The 20,584-nt window shown below is 48.4% G+C and overlaps 7 protein-coding genes across 7 annotated transcripts; 3 read left to right on the forward strand and 4 right to left on the reverse strand.

Annotated features, from left to right (window-relative positions):
* Positions 1-1,552: 1,552 nt before the first annotated feature.
* On the forward strand, positions 1,553-2,764 carry Pdw03_8197 (uncharacterized protein; the record flags this gene model as incomplete). The annotated part of the gene is made up of 3 exons (XM_066101894.1): positions 1,553-1,804; positions 1,902-2,209; positions 2,275-2,764. The coding sequence occupies 3 exons, from the start codon at positions 1,553-1,555 to the stop codon at positions 2,762-2,764; spliced, it is 1,050 nt and encodes a 349-aa protein (XP_065956977.1).
* A 691-nt stretch (positions 2,765-3,455) lies between these two features.
* On the reverse strand, positions 3,456-4,762 carry Pdw03_8198 (FAD-dependent pyridine nucleotide-disulfide oxidoreductase; the record flags this gene model as incomplete). The annotated part of the gene is made up of 3 exons (XM_014677853.1): positions 3,456-4,238; positions 4,305-4,542; positions 4,605-4,762. The coding sequence occupies 3 exons, from the start codon at positions 4,760-4,762 to the stop codon at positions 3,456-3,458; spliced, it is 1,179 nt and encodes a 392-aa protein (XP_014533339.1).
* A 954-nt stretch (positions 4,763-5,716) lies between these two features.
* Pdw03_8199 ((2R)-phospho-3-sulfolactate synthase (ComA) family protein) lies at positions 5,717-7,016 on the reverse strand (the record flags this gene model as incomplete). Its single annotated transcript, XM_014677854.2, has 4 exons — positions 5,717-6,259; positions 6,321-6,706; positions 6,791-6,800; positions 6,873-7,016. 4 exons carry the CDS (start codon positions 7,014-7,016, stop codon positions 5,717-5,719), a joined length of 1,083 nt encoding a protein of 360 aa, XP_014533340.2.
* Positions 7,017-7,265: 249 nt separating this feature from the next.
* On the reverse strand, positions 7,266-8,897 carry Pdw03_8200 (Nucleolar protein 12; the record flags this gene model as incomplete). Its single annotated transcript, XM_014677855.1, has 2 exons — positions 7,266-8,726; positions 8,778-8,897. 2 exons carry the CDS (start codon positions 8,895-8,897, stop codon positions 7,266-7,268), a joined length of 1,581 nt encoding a protein of 526 aa, XP_014533341.1.
* A 470-nt stretch (positions 8,898-9,367) lies between these two features.
* Pdw03_8201 (Sds3-like) lies at positions 9,368-12,631 on the forward strand (the record flags this gene model as incomplete). Its single annotated transcript, XM_066101895.1, has 8 exons — positions 9,368-9,429; positions 9,583-9,683; positions 9,817-9,859; positions 10,163-11,043; positions 11,143-11,208; positions 11,266-11,335; positions 11,384-11,870; positions 11,924-12,631. 8 exons carry the CDS (start codon positions 9,368-9,370, stop codon positions 12,629-12,631), a joined length of 2,418 nt encoding a protein of 805 aa, XP_065956978.1.
* A 4,259-nt stretch (positions 12,632-16,890) lies between these two features.
* Pdw03_8202 (MRNA cleavage and polyadenylation specificity factor complex subunit (Pta1), putative) lies at positions 16,891-19,981 on the reverse strand (the record flags this gene model as incomplete). The annotated part of the gene is made up of 11 exons (XM_014677859.2): positions 16,891-17,018; positions 17,078-17,148; positions 17,207-18,048; positions 18,100-18,448; positions 18,499-18,702; positions 18,760-18,890; positions 18,944-19,109; positions 19,194-19,616; positions 19,664-19,713; positions 19,783-19,861; positions 19,974-19,981. The coding sequence occupies 11 exons, from the start codon at positions 19,979-19,981 to the stop codon at positions 16,891-16,893; spliced, it is 2,451 nt and encodes an 816-aa protein (XP_014533345.2).
* A 119-nt stretch (positions 19,982-20,100) lies between these two features.
* On the forward strand, positions 20,101-20,540 carry Pdw03_8203 (Coiled-coil domain-containing protein 56; the record flags this gene model as incomplete). Its single annotated transcript, XM_014677860.1, has 3 exons — positions 20,101-20,114; positions 20,178-20,302; positions 20,461-20,540. 3 exons carry the CDS (start codon positions 20,101-20,103, stop codon positions 20,538-20,540), a joined length of 219 nt encoding a protein of 72 aa, XP_014533346.1.
* Between the last annotated feature and the right edge of the window lie 44 nt (positions 20,541-20,584).

The raw sequence follows: 20,584 nt of genomic DNA on the forward strand, positions 1-20,584 counted from the left end.
CACTTTTTAAATTGTAGCCTAATCTCGCCATTGAATGTTGCTTTTGAGGTCTTATCAATCCCACTATTTGTGTCTTACAGACACGTAGTGACGAGTTTGGTTCTACTGCACTTTACAGGGTTCGAATTTTTTATGTATTCTGATTCACTCGCTATTTGGGAGCTCAGCAAGGGACCTCTCGCTTAAATGTTTCCAAAGTCCAGAAATGGAGATTGGTGGAGAGGTTGGAAAAGCTAGGCCAATTTCCCTACCCAGTAGGGATTTTCTTCGCAGGATTGGGGAAATTTGACATATGATAAGCACAATGTTGAAAGACATTCTGTTTCGGTTTTTTTGACTAGTTTTAACTAGTAATTGGGATTGTGGAGAAATTTAAATTGTTGGGTAGTTTCTTGATTTTGCGATTCTCTTGGCTGTACGAAATAACATGCGTATCTCTGCGTGGATGTCAGGTTGGGGAATGCAAAGTCGTGTCCGGAGTGCAAGGCTCACGAGACTGACATGAATATCTGTACGAGTACCTTCAGAGATACATTAAATTAGACACTCTGACATAGTCAGCTTATCCCACTTGACCTTGTGCTTGACTCGTGACCCTGGTTACTAGCCTCGACGATGAAATGGCAATCTGCTGAACGACTCGACGTTTCAGGTCACCCTGACGATATTGCTATATGAACTACCACATCATGTGTTTCCAAGAGTTTGTCTCCTTACTGCCTAGGGTTTAGTCCCTAGAAGGCGGGCTATGCTAGGCACCCACACTATGATAAACCAACCCTGGCATCAAAAAATAGTACATGCAGGTAATGCATGTCTCTTGACACACCGCATGAACAACATGGGAGCCCCAAGCAAGAATCAAAACACCACTCATGTCCAGCTCTGATATAGTACCCTGGCTTCGTCATCAAAAGCTCAACTTCAAGCAAGGGCCTCCACAAATCTATGTTCGCAGAAAACTTCGTTCCACCTCGTGTCTGCGGAGGAAAGCAAAGCTCCTAGCATTATGCAGGGCTGTGCGGGATATCCCGAAACATCTCGTCCATCCGAGCAATTCAGACGGCGAATTCGGGATTTGGTCTCGGGTTTAACAATCGCCAATGTCCTTGCCATCGAATATGTGATTGCCTATATGCAACATACGTAGAAGACATGCAGAAACTGGGGTCGTCGTCATCTACTGTCTTTTCAATCATGAATGGCTCAGCTTGCTCTTGTGTGTCACATAAGTACGCTATGCCATCGATCATTGGTTGGTTGATGAGAACGATGCCCTGACAGCTGGGTTTGCAATGATTGAACCCCTAGCTTACAGCAGAGCCCATTGACGAGCCCGAGGATCCGAGATTCATGGAGAGATTCTGGTTTGAACTAATCTGGGCTGTGCTGCATTATTCGCTTCTTATAAAGATGCTGTTGCATCCTCCCCTGGGGATGGAGGTATTTTTGTTTGCTCACTAGTGCTATTGACGGCTCAAGTCAGAGCAGAGCTGCATTTTTCAGACCCATCCATTTTGACAAGTCTTATCCAACGAGCACAGGATCCACTATGCTACCCAAATTCCTTCTTGCATTGGCTGCGACCGTTGCGGCGTTCTCTGGCCTGATCAATGCCCAGACAAACATCACCGAGAAAGACTGTGCCTCCACATCCGAGTACTCAAAGTGCAACAGGAATGTCGCAGACAAATGGAGCTCCTGCGTCCGAGGCTGCAACGGTAATGGCAACTGTATCGTGGACTGTGGCTGCGAGTCCCACCAGAAGTACATCAATTGCATGGCGGAGTCCTGCTGGAACCAAGTATGACTTTCGCATATCCTTGGGTTCAAACGAACTATGTGTTGTACTTTGTGATATGACTATCACTGGCCCCCACTGACAAGTGTCTGGTCCATAGGTCTACTCTTGCAAATACCAACTCTTCGTCCAGCAGTACTTCGCCATCTGCCCTAGCGCCAGAGAGCCAATCCCCTTCTGGCCTCCTCCAGACAACGCGCCAAACCGCTGCTCCTGTAATCTCGGCAAGATCACTCAAACGGCCATATCCTCGCGTAACCAGCAGGTCAAATGCATGCACGACGTCACCGACAAAATCAGCGCAGACATCGGCACCATCTCCGACCCGTCGAACCTAACTAACGGCCTCGATGTTGCCAACCGCGCCTCGGAATGCGCCTGCTGCGGAGCCAGCGCTAGTATCTCCGCGTAAGTGAAGCATACAAAAACCGCGTCCCTTCTGTCCAATGCACTAACTCACTTCCGAACTACAGATCCTGGGACATCTGCCCACACACTGAGCCTACTCTGGCCGGCGCAGATATGTGGGGAGTTTTCTTCCCCTCCGATCTGCCCAATCTATATACCTCCCTGCCGAACTGGGCATGGTCGTCATGTGACTCGACGCTCAAGAACACCAAATGCGAGGACCTAGGGTTCACCGGCGCGGATCGGTTCTACCAGCCCGGCGATTTCCCCACCAACGGCACCTCGACCCTGTACGAAGTTGGCGGTACGGTTACAGCGCCCCCTAGTGGTACCGTTCTCACTTGGTCCCAGGTCTCGACTACGTACACCGTTACCGCCACTGGGTATGACCTCAAGGCTGTTGCTAGTCAGAGTGAGCACCGTGCTACGGCTACCAGTACTGAACAAGGGCCTGCATCGCATACTGCTGATAGTGGTGCGGGGGCTGTGAGGAATGGTGGTGCTAGTGGTGTTGGTGGTGCTGTGGCTGCTGTTCTTGCCGTTCTTATGCTTTAACTGGTTGGTTGAATAGACGTAGGGATTGACTGTGTTTTAAAGGGTTGGGGAAGAGGGAAAATTGACATCTCTGGGGGGTTTCATGATACGATATGACCAGGGTTATGGGATGGTATATGGCGTTGACAACTGAAATGTTGCATGGTTACTTTGCCCTGGCTGTGAAAATGGGGAGGGAATGACTAGATATACCATTCAAATGACGAACAGCTGATGCGCAAGTTGCTTTTTAATGTCGAAAACCCTCTAAATTACTTGCCTAGACCCCCACGCCATGCAACAGCCGAAACCTCCTTAGTTGGCCACTTTCTGGCCATCCATCCATCCATTTGCCTTCACCATACTTTTGGTTCTTGGAAGGCTGACTACGTGGATGTCCTGTTTCAATCTCTCGCAGTCCCAACATTGCCGATACTTCTAGGAGTGCTTAATGAATGCCTGGAGTATTTGACTGAAATGGTCAATTGGAACCTGAGAAGAACGATGCTCTTCTGAATTCCAAGCTGCAGAGCAGTTATTAAATTAATCGAAAGGACCCTACGCCGCCCAGAACAACGCCAGTTACTCCACAAATGTCGGTATCAAACGTTGGAATCATAGCCCGCTAGGCAATGCACGAGCACGGTTGTCAGTGTCCACTAGGACGCCAAAAGCATAAAATCCGCAACATCAAAGAAACGAAACGAAACAATCACGCAACCCACGACGGGATGACCCGCTTCAGGAACTTCATGAACTTCCAAAACCCAACCGCGTACTCCTCATTTCCATGTGGGTCCACGACCCGCTCAGGGAACGCGATACCGGCACCGAACAGTCCGGGGATAACAGCTGAACAACCGGGCTCATGGAATGTACCGTTGTCATGATCAAAACTCATGAGAAGGGGCACACCATTCTTCGAGAGATCAGGGAGCGAGGTACGGGTATACCCAACCGCCTGGACAAGATAGTCACATGCGGGCAAATGCTTGTGGTACTGAGCAGACTCGATCTCCTGGCCACCAGCACAGTCGATCTTGGCCAGGACCTGACCAGCGCGAGACGTAGGAAGCTTTTCGTCTTCCAGCTCGGAGCGAGCAAAATCAGCAGCCAGGCCCTTGAGACCGGTGTTATCACGCAGTATCCAGCCGTCCTGGTACTCTGCGTAGCGGAGGGGGTGGCGGGTGAACCAACTAATGCGCAGAAGAGGGTGGGAGGTTTGGGCGAGCTTGGTGAGGTTCAGGATGGCGAGGATGGCGCTGTGGGATGCGCCGACGATGGCAACAGAGATGGGTCTATCCGAGGGGATGGTCTCTGCTAGCGCAGTGGGCTTGAGGGCTATGTCAAGGTCCAAGCGCTGAATATCAAGTCCAGGGACGGGGATTGGAGCTTCTGTGGGGAAGGAGCCTGTGCAGAGGATCAGGCGGGTAGTTTCGACGGTTTCGAGATTTTCGGATGAGTTTTGTTTGATAGAAATGGTCCAGTTGGAGGTCTGGGTTATGGTGTCATTATAAGTTTTCATTTGGCAGAGAAGTAGATCTGCAATCAAATCACTAACCGTTTCGTTCAGGTTGGCCGATTTGACAAAGCCATGGCACGCATATACTTCCTCCATCTTCATTAGACCATCTGTTAGACCGCGAACCATATCCGCTGCGAAACCAAGGGTGCAGGTAGCTTCCTGGTCTAGTTTGGCCAATTTAGTGAACGCGTTGGGTGTTTTGGTGTTATCGATCACTTTCTGGAAAGGCTGTGTGGCTTTTGCGAACGCTTGGAATAATGAAACCTTGGTGTTGCTGCAAGGCATCTAGTCAGGATCTTCCGGTCCGTATTTACGTATCAAGGATCAGATACAAACCTGGGAACTTCACGATACTTGCTATGAACTCTCCCAGCCTCAAAAGAAGGATCAATCCATGTGATGGTACCCAACTGGCGCTCTAACAAGTTTCCCATGACGGCAACTCCAGCCGGGCCGGCTCCTATCACAACCGCTGCGCATTTCCGAGTAGCCATGTTGGTGTTGTAGTGATCAGAAGATGGGAGTAAGAACAAGAAACGTGGTATAGGAACAATAGAAAAATGTGGAGTGAGATGGCTAGAAAAGCAGAGGCTCTTTGAGTAAATAAACAGAATTATGCAACACAGTAGTAATCGCGACGGGGTTCATGGCGGTTTTTAAAAAGGGGGAACAAATCGGCTAAGACCCAGGGGACGACATCATCGGCGACAGAATGCGTGGTATTTTCATATTTTCATGCAGATAACGCAACCGGCGTCCAGTCAGGTACGGGAAGACTCATAATTCTTCAGGCGAAGGTCATCATCCCCCAACATCCCATGACACATGTGTAGCTCTTGGACGCGACGGGTCGCCGTTCTACCGACATGTATTGGCCAATCCATCGTTTGCCGCATTGTGGGGAGGTCTTTTGAGTTAAATTTGTGATGGCCCGGCACTTCCAGACGGCGACTCAATCGGTGACCTACTCGGGGACTTTGAATCGGCGACTGGGCCCCACTGTGCGCTTCCCATTCGGCCTGTCGGAAACGTCGATCCGTGCTCAGTCAGTATCGGAAGAGGTGCTAACGGGATAAACACCATTTTCATGGTATAGGCGGGAACACTCTAAGTCCATGGTCAGAATGCAGAACGACGAATATCAGGGAAGAACGAGCAATTTATCTAGCTCGAGGAGGCCGGTGGCTTTATATTGTGATGTTTTGGCGTCGATCAGGCAGTCTTGGCAAATGGCGTGATCGATTTTGGGCTTCGAAACCAATCAGTGCATACATAGCAAGTACACAGCGCTGTCTACAAAGTAATCATCCAGGGCTGTATGGAGTCTGCTATTGATCTGAGTGCTGGAATGGGGCATAGAACAATTTCCTGACGGGTCAGTTTGTACTTGTGTTAAAGAACAAAAAACCTGACAACAGTTATGTGTCCTTGATCCAACCGTTGTTCCGTCAGACAGCCCAGTATATCCTCACGCTTGCTTGATGGACGTGATTGGACCAGCCAGGAAACCTTGCCCGGGCCCAAATGGCAATCGAATCGCCAACCTCTAACTCACGCACTACACGTCCATCAAGAGTAAGCCGGCCGCGGCCCAAAGTCTTCTCAATCTCAAATGCCCCAGGCGAGTCTGCCTGTACATCGTCTCGATGATCCCAAACAATCTTATTGTGCTGCATGTCGCTCACGTGGGCTCCATTAACCTGCAACCTGTTGTCACGCGGCCTCAGCAGCGCATCTGCCTCGGTATAGTGTTTTCGAACTTGTCCACGCTCATTGTCGAGAATCTCTTGTTCCATTCCGTTGACATACATGTTCATTGTATGGGCGCCGTGAATAACTTCGACGTCAAACCAAGTCCATGAAAAATCATACATGTTTTCGCGTCGTCGCCTGCCGCCTTGGTCATGAGATGAGATATTGAAGACTATCTTGCGACAAGGGTGTGTCCCGCGATGGGGTAAGGGAGTAGGACTCGGCTCATGCTCTAAGCTCTAAAAGGAAAGGTTTCATCAGCGTGTGCCAATCAGGTAGCTTCAGAACAGATAGATATACACTCCGATCATAGCAGAGGGGAACTGTCTTCAGCAAAACTTGATCACAGTCTTTCTGAATGACCCGCTGGTCTTGCATTTTCTGCTCTATTGAAGGCCAATATTCCGCAGCATCAATGATCATATCGATGAGCTCCTCGGGAAGACCACGCGAGACCTTCCATTGCAAAAAAAGCCGAACATCGAGTACATCCACCAAGGTGGGATTAAACAATTGAGGTCCTGGATCTGGGATACCCTCCTCCGACCCATCAGAATCTGTGCTGTTCGTATTTGTAGAGAGTTGGCCACGGGACCGGCGCAGATTTCCCATGCGAGCTCCGAAAGGCAACATGATGGCAGTAACGGGATTTTTTAGGTGCTGACTTGAAAAAGTTTCGGTGACACCTGGATACGTCTAGACGTCACTTTTGTGCTTTGCGGTGAGGTTGATGATTTGGCTTAGGCAACGGCGCCACATATACGACTAACCAAATATGTACTACCCGACCTCGGGAGTTAGCTTTGGCCGTTGTTTTTGTCGAATAGTTCGTGCGCCTCAACCCCCGCTTACCACGTGGAGGTTGGAAAGTGGTTTACTTTGGGCCAAGAGAGTTATTGACTTTGAAAGACTGTTGATAAAAGACTGTTGATGAAAGAGATTCAAAGTAGAGTTAATTTTGAGGAAAGAAAACAATCGATGGTGGGAAGCGTACATGAGATGCGATTGATCAGTCGATTGTCTACGTTGATTGTTGACAATGACGTCAATGTCTCAACCTATAACTTCATCGACATTAAGTTTATTGAAGACGCGGTGTATCTCCAGGGCTGGAAATTACTTGTGCAGATGTTCCAGCTATGCATTTCTGATCTCAAATTTGCTTTCTCATACCATGTATTCAAAAGCCCTTCCTAACGCCCATTAAAGATACATGATAGCTCCTTGTTATGGCTTCTTTTATTTTCAGCCCCGTCTGCCACCCGCAGCTTTGTATGCGGCAGCCCGCTTACTGCTTCTGCTTTCTCGTTTGGCCTTCGAGCCACGGCTCTTTTGCTTCATCTTGATGGACGAGGATCCCTCAGTAGCGCGGTGACCCTCAAACACGAAAGAGTTGCCGGCAATGGTACTGTTGGCATCGGCCTTCACTTTAGCCGCACCCGCTCGGCCCAGTAGCCTGTTGGCACGACCTTGCATTGTCTTCTGGGCCTCGTCTACACGAGACTTCTTGGCTTCAGGGCCAGAGGGTTCGCGCTTCTTAGCGATCTTGCGGGCCCGAGTGACACGCAGCTTACGGGGAAGCATGGGCGGGAAGTTCTTTCCATTGAGCGGAAGCGACTCCTCGACACCGTTGCCATCGTAGAACTGGACATAGGCAAATCCTTTACCAACACGAGTGGTGCTGTCACGGATCACGCGCACGAACTCGACGTTCTTCTTGATGGCCTTCTTGTCCTTGCCACCAGTGTGAGCGTTGAAAATACGCCAGAGACCCTCCTCGACATCGGCGGGGGCGCGAGCCTTCTTCTTCTTACCCGTCTTCTCATCCTCTTCGGGGGTCTCACTGTCAATGAAAGACAAGTTGCCGACAAACACACAGCGCTTGTGATCAATTTCTGAGGGGTGAGCAAGGCTATCAACTCGCAAGTGACGGTCCAAAACAATGGTACCGTTCAAGGCGGCAGGCGCCTTGCGTGCAGCGTGCAGAGTGGTGTAGACAGCGTATGCGTTGGTGCTGGGTGTGGTCTCGTCGAGAAGCTCACGTTTCGCAAAGGAGGCACGCTTGGGAATACCACCCCCACTGGCGAATGCAACGGAGCGGAAACGGATAGACTCGATCTTGTGCGGGCCGGTGGATTCCGGAAGCGAAGAGCAGAATGAGGTCAGGTGCCTGAGAAGTGTCTTCTTGGCGGTCTTGGACCTGATAGCCTCGGTAGAGACGTTGCCTAGAAAGACGGTGCGGTTGGATTTCTCAACTTCATCGGCCTTGGCGGAACCAGTCAAACTTTCGTGAACAGGTGCAGGAGCAATCTCCTCTTCATCGCTGTCCTCTGATGCCGATACTTTGTCGGAGTCCTCGCCTTCCTCATCTTTGTCATCTTTGCTGCCTTCTTGTTTGGTCTGCTTTTGGCGCTTAGCTTGCTCGGTCTTCCTCTTTTCCTCATCCTTCTCCTCCTCCTTAGCAATGCGACGCATGTATGTCTCCTCGACATCCTCGCCGGCATTGCCACGTTTGCGTTTCCGGTTCTGTGTCTCGGTAGGTTTTTCGTCCTCTGCGGCCTCAGAATCGCTTTCTTCAGCAGCATCCTCCATTACTTCATCGCCTGATGCAGACAATTCCTCCTCTTCAGAAGCATCATCTTCGTCCTTTTTCGCCCGTTGGATGGGCTCGACATATTTGATCACGGGGGCTTGCACGGGACCCGCCTAGATTTTGTCAGTTCAAAGTTCATTAATTGCACATCAAGACATACATACACTTTGCGCAAAAAGCGAGGACAATGTTGGGTCCAGAGATACACCGCCAAAGGGAAGAGTGCTAGCGGCCTTGCTGGTCTTCTCCTCCGTCTTGGATGAAGAATTTGAATTTTTGCCCATTTTGATGTTTTTGGGCTGTATTATAGTCTAAGTTGAGGGACCGAGACGTGGCTTTGCTGTGATTGACACTTGCGCCGATGATAGCTCCGACTTTTTTTTCCCTTTCGTTTCTGCTTATCGGGTCTTGGCGCGGAAAGCTGCTTATCACATGACCAGCAGGATATTCAATGGCAGATGTTCCTAGTAGCTATATTGTATGTAAGGTACATCGTACATAGTTTATGGTAGAGATACATGAAAATCACAAGTAAAGGCTTTCTGTATTACTTACTTTCCTTGCCTATAAGTACCAACCTCTATGTATTCCAGGTTGAGAGGCTCTTGTTTTAGGACTGGGAGGCAAACCGTGGATGTATGATGCACTTATTCACGATCTAACAACGTGAGAACGATTAAGATATCCTTTCCTCCCTTTTTCGACTATGTCTATCCTAGCACAAAAGTGAAAAATCAACATTTTATCATACAAAATGGCCTATCTCTTTTCCACAACGGAATATTGGAAATCACGTGACTTTCTATCTCTTGGGCGGTAAGTCTTTCCCTCGCCGGAACGTAACGCGGCAGAATCAGCGGTCACTCGCTTCTGTTGCTGCACCCCATCAGAGCGATCTACTGCTTTTGTCTACTGAAACCCCCTCTTTCGGCTGTGTTTTCCCATTCTTGATCATTGATTTGATCCTAGCTACGGTCCCTGGCCACTTCTTCATGCCGTTAATCCCCTTGCGACTCGGTGCCCTCGTCTTGTCCCCTTCCTAGCCATCCTCCCCTCGTCCTCCAGGGTCGGTCTGCGCAGGATTTGTCGGACCGAAAGCTTTAACGGGTTACAAAAGTGGCGACACGCGTGGGCTTGGACTTAGGTCATAACTTTCGTTCCAGTAACGCGGTGGTTTTGGGAATCGTGCTCGGTCGCGAGCAGCTGTGCTCATTACCGGCGTCGCTCCCGGCGCATTGTTGAAACGGTACGTCGCTTGAGGTCCTACATCAATCCCGGAGTTTCATCTGGTCAATTTTTGTGAGGAGGAAACATCTCTGTGTCTTCTGGAACTTCTATGATTGGTGTTCTTGCTTTGCGCGGCCCCTAGTCCCTACACTGAGCGATTGTTACCGACTCTTCAGGGCGTTCGATTATCAATCTCCGCACCACCGCCTTCTGGAGGCGCTGACCCCATCTCTCGCACCCACCAACTACTTTTTACCCACCAGCACCGTCTCCCATTGGTTTTGCCGAGTTGATATGGCAATTGAGCTAATTCGATCTGTAGTTTCTCCGGTTTCTCGATCGAAACACCATCTGGCGGATCGGTAACCTTCTTCCCTTTCCTCACGCCTGCGGCGAATCTCAACCTTGCTGCAAGCAATCAACAACCCAATAGCCTAACCCAACCTTCTTGTCTTCACTTATACTTTGTTGCGCCAGTTATCTTAGCTGCATACGCGTCCATGGAGGTGGCCGAGAGCAGAGAACAGGCCCCCGTTGGTCCCACAACAGGAGCACAGCCCACATTCCCCAATGGCGAGCGGAACCCATTTCTTGATGACCCGCTTATGGATGATGATGGACGGTCAAGTAGTTTGAGTGAGATCGACGACGTTTCGGACAACGAGCCGTCCGACTTCGAAGATCCTATTAAATCAGACAAGCCAATGGAGAACGATTCGGAGGCTGAAACCGAGCGCATTGAGGATTCTCCACATAACATCCGGAAACATGACATTGTGTTGAGTGCCGCTAGTGCCGGGCCAAGTCCTAGCAAGCTTCATCAATCTACAACACTCGATGATGTCGACGATGAAGCACTTGTGGCGGACGATTCTCCCAGCAAACCGCGACGGTCTTCAAAAAACAACGGTTTGACCGAGGATATTCCAGACCTCGGCGACTTAGGCGATTTCGATCTTCCAGATGGTCCTAAAAGGAAACGAACACACGAAACAGTCGCCGAGCTGGGCGACGAAGAGCCCTCAAAGAAGCCTCGGAGCTCAACTAAGAGTGACCTGAGTGACCCGATTGATGATGATACCCCCCTCTCACCTGAGCCGCTCGGTAATCCCATGGATCTCAATGACGATGGCATACTGGTTGGCGAAGTTCCCGAGTCTGATTTCCCAGTCCCGCCTTCCAAAGGCAAAAAGGGCAAGAAGGGTAAGCGGAAAGGAAGAAGGACCCATGACGCCGATATGGAGGCGGAAGCTGGGGTTGATGCCATAATAGACCATGTTGCTGATGAGATTATTGGAGAAGACGAGGAGCCTGCGGAACGAGGAGATGAACCCGACGGTGCTGAAGCGGTACTTCGAACCGAAGAGTGTAAGTCTTGCCGTTCATGGATCCTTTGGACGCCACAGATATTGATGTTCTGTACAGCCGTCAAAAGGCTGTCTGCTATGGATTCACTAGCGACACTGGAAAAAGAATTTGCAACGTTACGTGACAAGTAAGAAATCCCCCAATCTCTCACGTGCTTCATTGCTTACACTCATAGGATTTATGATGAACGGATATCCAAACTCAACCGCGAGTTGGAGATGCTTACAGGTCCGAACCCGACGCACCCCGAGTACTTGCGACAGATTGAATGTGTGCAACGTTACCGGGACGCCAAGATCAAATACGAACAAAACTTGTATCGATACCGCATGAAGTCACTCATGCACAAGGGTCTGGCCGAGCGAACGCAGGCCCATAGCACATACTACCAGAGGATTCGGGATGCACGCGAGCGACATTCAAGTGCAGTCAGCAAGCAGTTCTATGCCATTCAGCATGATCGCTTCAAAACAGACGAGCTTAGCCCGCACCATATCATCGCATTCCCCACCCGTCGCTCGCAGCAAATCGCACATCAGACCGCATACAACCAAGAGGTTTCAATTATGGCCGGTGTGGCCAAGTATGTTGGCTTCCCGGCGGCCCCGTCTTTGATGGGTGCACGGCCCACCGAGCTTGATGATGATCTTGAAAAGATGGGGGCAAGTCATTATCATATCCATAAATTTGGCCAGTTGCTAACAGTAAGGTATAGATTCCTATCGAGTCTCGCGCTTCAGCCCCACGGCACTCATCAACAATACCCCCACGGACTACCATGTCTACCATGTCTTCTTATGCTTTCCGTTCAGCTGCTGAGGAAGCATTCCTAGAACAAACACCCTGGGCAAACCCACAACATCCCATCCATCAGCAGCAACAACTGCAACATTACTCGCAGCCACCTCGACCACAAGGCCGTACATTTGAACATTCGCAACCATCATCATATGCAACGCCAGCCGCTCAAAAGCGGGTGGTAGACATTAACGCACCCAATGGATCTGCTTCCACCATTCCCGAGAATGCCTCTGCTGCCAACTCCTCTGCCAACAACACCCCCTACGGCATGGAGCACGATCCAAGGCATCCAACGCAAGGGCCCTTTCAGAACCCAGATTATGATGCCGATCATCGCAAATCTGGGTTCCGATCACTAAGTTCATCTCCCCTGGACGTGCGGAAGTCACAGCCGCATCTAACCCATGCCCTCGAACACCGCTCTCCTATTCCCGACGCCCCATCCCACGATCACATCTTCTCTCCGCCTTCTGCACGCCAAGGCTTGTTTCAGCCTTCAACCGCTCTCCCACGGGAGACCTCGCCATCCCTCCCGTCTAAACCTGTTGATGTGGTACGTTACCGCGCTCAGCAGTCAGGAATTTCCACGGGGTCTGGTCCAAATCCCATGCCTAATCGATGATCGATGACCTTCGGCGATTCTTTCTAACTGACTGCTTAACACCCCCCTTAATACCCCAAGACTCACTTATCCTTCTTTTTCATGGATCTTGCGCGCTTTTCTTCTCTTGTGATAAATCCAGTGTTTTCTTTCTACTCCCCGGCTCTCGCTCCAGCAGTAAATGTATTTCGACTGCCCTTTTCCGCTGTGTTGCACGAATGGAATACCATCTGCGGTCTTGTCTTTTGAGTTTCAACAGCGTTCACATGTGGGATACTCTCGTTGTCCTTACTTGTAACTTTGGATTCGAAGACTTTATTTGAATGGAATAGAATCTGGTAAAAGCTTTCTTATTTTGTCATCTGATGGGGTTTATGGAGTCTGTATTTGTTTCTTCTTTCCTGCGGTAGAGAACGATCTTTTTCATTGGAGTTTCTATTTCTTTTCTTTCGTTTTCAAGTGTCGTCTACGTTGTGTAGTGGTTTTTTGCTTTTTGATGTACATAGCACGTCTTTTTTTGGGTATCACAAGGTCTGTAGGCCCTTTCTCTGCTTATTATTCCCCTATTTGGATGCTCGAATTCCAATTGTATGATTATTGCTTCAAGACAATGAAAACCACTCCCACTCTTGGTCTAATCACTATTTTCCTTACAGGCTCAGATATTTCAGTAACTATGGCCTTGTGACTAGTGGCTGATCTACGAAGCCCTGTTTTATGATTTTCAAGAGAAAGCCTACTTAGGTATGCAGGTAATGCAGGTATAGCGGGGTTGAATCTTGGAACCGTGGCGGCGCCACACCTTCCCTAGTTCCATCCTAAGTGGAGCTCGTCCGATGGTAAGATTCACCTCACTGATTCGCTTCAACACCAAAGGCCAGGTTGAGAAATAGTCAAAGAGTGCACCCAAGGAGATTGGCAAAAACTGGTTAACCGCACGGTATGTATTTGCCTGTACAATAATGATCAGCTTGTATGTATACGTTTTTTGTTCGCCGAGTCACCTTAGACTGGTAGCACCTTACTACCGGTAACTACTAATAGCATATCTGGGTTACCAAAAGAGTCGACTTCACAAAAATAATCTCAATGGGTCGTATAACTACCACCCTAGATCTCTCTATAGGACATACCTTACATACCTTACTTAGGTCTAGGTATTACTAGTAGCTTAGTAGCCCCTATTCTTAGTGGACTAATTAGGTACTGCGTGGTTACATGTGTTTAGCCCCAATTTAGAATTGTGGGCAGGTACTACTAGTAGAATAAATGTTTAATTAGCAGGGGGATTTTGCACCTAAATTTAAAATGCTTTAATTCCATCCAGTTGTTGTCACGGATGCATTGACAACAAGATAAACAAAAGAGGAAAAGTCGATTGCTTTTGATCTGACTGCTAATGAGCAAATAGAGGGGAGAGGAAGATTTCATTCCTGCAGGGAAACAGGAAGTTAACTAGCTGAATAGGTGGATGAAGCGTGACAATCCAGGTACCAAGGCAGGTGAGTGTCTTCACAGCTAGATAAGAGATAGAGCGACAGAGAAGAAAGAAATAGAGAGAGCAGAGATGGGGGGAAAAAGAGAGATCTATCTATAGGGACTGGTTGCATAGGATGCCTGCACAAAATTAGATCTTTCATAAACTCTTGAAAAAAATTTAGGTTCAAGTGAGATACAAGATCCTCTATAGTATTCCAGGCCTACAGGATAGGAATTCCAGTAAAGGCCCGGTGATCTTCGAAGAGAACCTTCTCCCTGTAGTTGCCATTCAGGTCTTACCAATCCACCCAGATCAGTGAGATAGACATGAGAATTGATGTTATCCAACTTCAGACCAGTTGCCTCGCTTATACCCCTCTTGAGGATCTCATATCCTCTCGGGGAACTAGTTGATAGAGGGAGACCACCTTCACACAACTTGGCTCTGTTTAGCGAGTTGCTCCACGGGATTTCACCACGATCGGTCCAGTAAAGTGTGCGAGATGCCTCTTCCACGTCGAGATCGACTGGCTCCAGAAGATCAACCAGAACCCACGAAATATCGCCTCGAACATCTGCTGACTGAACCTTGGAGTTTGTGATATTGGCGCACATGATCTGGCCTTCACCACCCTTCGAGGATTCTTTCTAGGTACAATGGAGTTTATCATGACCAGGGCTCAAAGCAACCCTCTCACAACATGCTGAGATACGCTCCGTTGGGGTCAGACCACGGCTAGTATTGTCGATCAAACCCTCTAGATCGGAGCCTTTGAAGGCACAGCGGTAGACTTAATATCCTTCGCAGTCAGTAAAGTATATTGTTTACGCTGTAGAATCGATTGCTAGCTATTTCGGAATATCTAGGGTTATTAAGGCAAAATTGCACATCGATCTTGATTCTATCTATCTTGGTGAATTAAACGGCCACATCGGACTTTCCTAGAACGCATATAGAAGTCTAAAATAGAGTTAGTCTATTGCGTGTATTAAGTGGCCTTTTCAAATCGATTTATATACCTTGCTGTCTATAGAAACCTAGACGATCTCTTCTGATGTCTTGCTATGTATAGCGTCTGATAGTGCGAGATTTAACACCAAAATTTTGGGATTCTTCGAATTAGTCTTGATAGAACCTAGTTCGCTAGGAGGGTAGAGGCCACCCTCTAAGTAAATTGCTCCTAGCTTTCTATTTTCTAGGTAGTTGCTCTTTAAAAGGTCGATAGTATTATTGGTAGAGAGTCTATATATCTCTGCATGATGACTTTCAATGAACGCATAAGTGTCTAGGCCGACATCTAAGCAATTTTCTGGCAGTGAGATAATATTCATAAAGTCCAGGCAAGGCGAGTGAGGATCTTGCTGTACATTGTCAGGCAGGAAGAGTCCCTGCTTTAACAAACAATTCAGACCATATTGCATCAATTTCCTCGGGAACCAAAATACCCCCTGCTAGGATTATCAAGTCCTCCTGCTTTTTAGCAGCCCACAATCGATTAGATAAAACCAGCAGACTCCTTTCCTGCGACTTATAGAATTATGGCAACTTCCTTATAGCGCTTAACTATGAAAGGGATTATCTCTAAGGGGGTATCCCTGTCGGCTTTTTGATCTCCACAATCATATAGGCTAGCAGCGTATAGTAATATGTTATCAGAACATACATCTTAGTAGAATATAAGACTTGACTCATCACCTCAGACTTGTATAAAGTTGAATTGGAAGCCAGGATATGGTCCTCGGGGGCCGTTCACTCCGCCAATGTAGATAGAACCAAAATCAAAACATGTTTAACCTTCGGAACTCTAAACATATTAGCAAAATAGCTAGCTATTGATTACTATAGCGTAAAACGTTTGAATTTTTCTAGCCGCGAAGGATTCGCTTTTAGTGTGTTCAACCCTTTTTTTGTGACATGTCTGAGAATGTCGCAACTTGAAAATGTAAAGTTATCATCTTTAGGTTGTTAAGTGCCTATGGTGTTGGATGATCTCGTTTATCCCAGAGGTTCCCAAGTTCTTCTCCTCTCTACGTTTTCTATAATGTTCATGTTTAATATCCCCCATCCATTATCATACGTGTGAAAAGTCCTCTGTATCCTTGATACCCCTTATACTGTAAAGTAATAAACTCGACATGTCGAGGTGCTCCATCCCACTATTCCTTATCTAACACTGACAAGAAACAGAATTTAAAAAGAGAATCTAAACAAGAAATTGGGGTGTTTTCTTATACATGATGTCCCTTGGATCATCTTGAGCAGATGAAGCAAACTTCTAAAGGAGAACATAGAAGTGTATGTTGTCATTTAAATCAACGAATTTCCCATCGAGCAGACTAGAGGCTTTTCCCGAGACACGAAAGAGCGCTACCATTGAACAGTGCGCTTGAAACTCAGCAAATACTATGCATATGGCAGACGCGTTTTGCAAAATCAAAGTCCGGGCGATGGACTGTACAGGACCTACTACTAAATAAACTCAAATGCCTCGATAAAGCGCAGTGAGGATAAAAACGGATGTGCTACATCCTCTTCAAAGACAATGCGAGCGACAGGAAGGCACCGTAAATGTCACATGTGCAAAAATTAAACCCATTAGATGAATACACCCGAAGAGAGATATTAAGAAACGGAGGCTGAAAGGCAATAAACCGAAGACATGTGCAATGAAATAACCCCAATGCCTGAAAAACGATGCTGATGATCCCCAGCATTCAAAATCGCGGAAAATCGCGGAAAATTGAAGCATCTCATATCATGCCGTCATCTTCTTTTCATCGAATAGAGCAAAAACTAAAAGTTATGGCTCTGAAGTGTTAGACTTCGCCTCTGATGACTCCAGTGCGCCATTTTCAGCAGTCCCCAGAGCTGAGCTTTGCGGGCGCCACTTGGAGAGGACTTTGCACGCAGCAGGTCGAGATTCTTCATCTGTTCGTCACATGTTAGATACATTATACTAGTAGAAATTAAGGGGAGAGTATACTTACAAGTCTGGTAGACATCCTCTACTGTGTTCAAACACATCTCTCGTGCTGGAGGTCGGAACATGATCAGGTACCTGGAAAGAAAGTCAGCAAGGGGATTCTTGACAGTGGAAAAAACGGACAGCGACATACATCAATGATTGAACACAAAGATTCACACGTTCCGGATCTTTGGCTAAGCTGGCCACCCGCTGAGTGATGGGAATGGTGATCTCAGGAACTTCACTAAGAAATCGGACAAGCACCTTGATGTCTCGAGAGTCCAGATAAGCCAGAAAGCCATCCAAAAGTCGGGTGGCCCAGGTATCGTAATTAAGAGACACAGTAAGTTCCGAGCCTTCCTCAGTGTCATCACGCTGTTTGGCAACACTCTTCATTTGAATCCGGTCGTTATACCACTCTTCATTGAGCCAGATAATGGCAATGTTGAGTCGTCCCCGGAAATCTTCCAAGATGAACCGATAGAGTGTCTCACGGATCGAGTCAGCGATAGTTGTTTGCCTACGTACGGCGTCTCCCTTATTTTGCTGGTCATTTTCGAGACCAGCAGGAGCCCGTGTAGCCAACCGAGCAAGAAGAACAGACCATGCGTCCCGGTCGAATGTACTGCCTGCTAGCCTGGCAAACCCGAGCTTTTGATGGGGTTGACCCTTGGCGGGTGCAGGTGAAGTTTCGGCTGCGCTTAGCATCCCAAATACGCGTGCAACAGCACTCCGTCCGATTTCTCCGGCCTCTTCTTCGGTCAATGGAGGTGGCTGTGGCAGGACAAAGGGACCCAAAGAGACAAGTTCTGGTTGTAAATCTGCTACCTCCGCTGCAATGGCACTGTCCTCTTCCGAAACAACAGATGCTACGTCCATGGGCTGGTATTCGGGCTCATAGTCATCATCCTCATCTAGAGCAGCTGCTCTCTGTTGCTGCTGCCGTTGCAGGTTTTGATCTTTGGTGATTGTCTGATATCGAGTACGAACAGCCTAGAATCATGTCAGCAGAGAACAAAGCTTCACTCACACCACAGTTCTTACATCGACAGCTTGTGCAAGTGTTGAATCATGTACCTGCGACAAGAGAGGTACAACAATCTTGAGGACTAGATCAACTGGAAGCTGCTTGACGTCAAAGGAGGACAGTCCGGTGTCGTCGGTCAGAGTGAAGAGTCGGTCAAAGCTTGCGGGACCCGGCGCCATCGGAGGAATCTTAAGCATCGGAGGAAGTAAAGCATTGAGACGCGCCCGCTTAGCGTTGTCCAGCCCGTCAGTAGGTTCATTTGGCAATCCACGTTTCCGCGAAGCGTCATCGGTGACCTCAAGTCGTGATTGCATTAGACGTTCAAGATACATTTGTATCCGACCTGACAGAGGGTGATTCGGGTTCCTATAAAAGTTAGGTTTAACCACATCTTTGCAACCAGGATGACAACGGACTTTTTCAAGATATTGATAAGCAGAGCTCGAGCCGTACGTTCCATAGACTTGACACTAACGCGAACTGTCGGAGTAAATGGTGGGCAGACGTGTTTCGCAGGATAAAAATCCAAAACAGCATTAATGATTTTGTTTGCTATGGACTGGCGCGTCCGAATGAGAGGAGCGAGGCAGTTTAAGGTCCCGTTCACAAGAAGAGCATCACTGTATTGTGTTAGTGTCACCATGAGCTCGAAAAAAAAGGTTGCATTGTGCTCATACCTGATCTCTTCTTGGAAAACACTGAGTAGTCGATCGAGGAGACCGGAGGATTCCGCTTCCAGGTTTGGTATTGACAGAACAGCATGGTTTCGGGGAACAACTGCCAAAGACGTCTCATTTTGGTCCGGTCGCTGATCAAAGTTATTAACCATATTTCCAAGCACCTGTCACTCGCATAACATACTCTGGGGTCCGAGATCAGTCCCGGCGTCTGAACCTGGACCACACGCTGGATGAACTTGGCACAGCAAAGTTTAACCGGGCATGGGAACGAGTCCATTCTCCTAAGTATATCCTGCTTAATTGCACTCATCGTTTCCCATGACTTGCCATCCTGCGGGTGATTCACTCTGTTGGTATTGTTAGCCCTGCACTAGGGATGCGTTTTGAGCACGCTCCTGCGTCGCAGTCACGGAAGCTTGATAGTAACCTACACATGTCTGAAGACGAGGGGATACAAGCTAGCTGAAGTCTGCACTAAGCTCTGTAGGACTGCCGTGTCTGTCTCCGGTAGCTCTAGAATCTCACGGATTGTCTGCAGGACATTCGGTGCCAGCTGCTCTTTCTGCGCAACAGCTAACATTGGGCTAGCAAAGGTTTCTGCCAGGAAGTTTGCACCCCATCTCCGCAATTCTAGCCGTGTACCAGCTCCGACTATAGGAAGGATGCCATTAACGATCTGCGGGTAGAAAGCAGCATCACCGAGGACGAGGCTGCGGGCAGCGTTGAGCTGGGCGACCTGGTCGATGACATTGTCCATCGGCTGGGCCATCGCAGCTGTATTGGAAAGGTATCCGTTACGCGACGGTCGTGTCGGATTCGAGTTGGGAGACAAGATGTTGGGGGAAGGGAGGATGCTGGTAGGTGGACGGGAAACACGGATGTAGTTGCAAAAGCAACACACCTAAGCTTGAGTGTGCGACCGCAGAACGAGAAATTAGCGGCAAAAAACACCTATGTTCGAGAGAATAAGTGGTTAAGCGACGGGTGGTGAAGGAGGGGCGATTGGGAAGTGAGATTGACCGTCGAGGGTGCGACAAAAGCTGCGAAGCCTGAAAGGCCGGCCAACAAAGACTCCGGTGTATGTGAGCTGCGTGTCTCTCTACATACAACACTTGATTAACTAGGCTATATGTCTCTCTGGGCTTCAGTTGGTTTGATGTGAATTCAACTAGAGTCTCAATTACAATAAAAGCTCTTAATCTACTCAAAACAGAAGCATCTAAATCCGCATCACGTTGTCTGGGGCCTCCGACGCCAAGACTTTTCCTCTGGGTCTGCCTGTATGGCCGCAACTTGAGAATCTTGTCTCTCACGTCTCCGTCAACAAAAACTCCCACCATGGCTACCGGAATGTATGTGTTGTCTTTCTGGGATGACTGAAATCTCGTTATGTTAACATCATGCTTCTGCGATAGCTTCAACTCTACCTACTATGGCAAGGACTACCGCGCCGGTGCCGCCCTCCTGCGTGCCCGTCGCCCATACTTGTTCAAGAATACTATCACAGGCTTTGGGCTATTCGCGTTTACAGTTGCAGTCTGTGAGTAAACCGTGTGATACCTATCACTGTTCCGCTTCAGCCCTGTCGCTATCTCCGAACCCCATTATGACACCAGAACTTGCCCTCTGAGAAGTCTCCATGCGGGGTCAATATCCACAAGAGACAGGACCTTGTGCTGATTTGGTCTCACTTAACAGACACCTACACTCTGAAGGCTGTCGGCCAAGAAGAATTCGCCGACGTCAAGATCCCCGATGCCCCCGCGGACAAGAAATAAAGCACACCCCACACCCACCAGATCGGTACTTGGTGATGGGTTGG

This window comes from Penicillium digitatum, chromosome 3 (assembly GCF_016767815.1).
Source record: "Penicillium digitatum chromosome 3, complete sequence".
Classification (NCBI taxonomy): Eukaryota; Fungi; Ascomycota; class Eurotiomycetes; order Eurotiales; family Aspergillaceae; genus Penicillium; species Penicillium digitatum.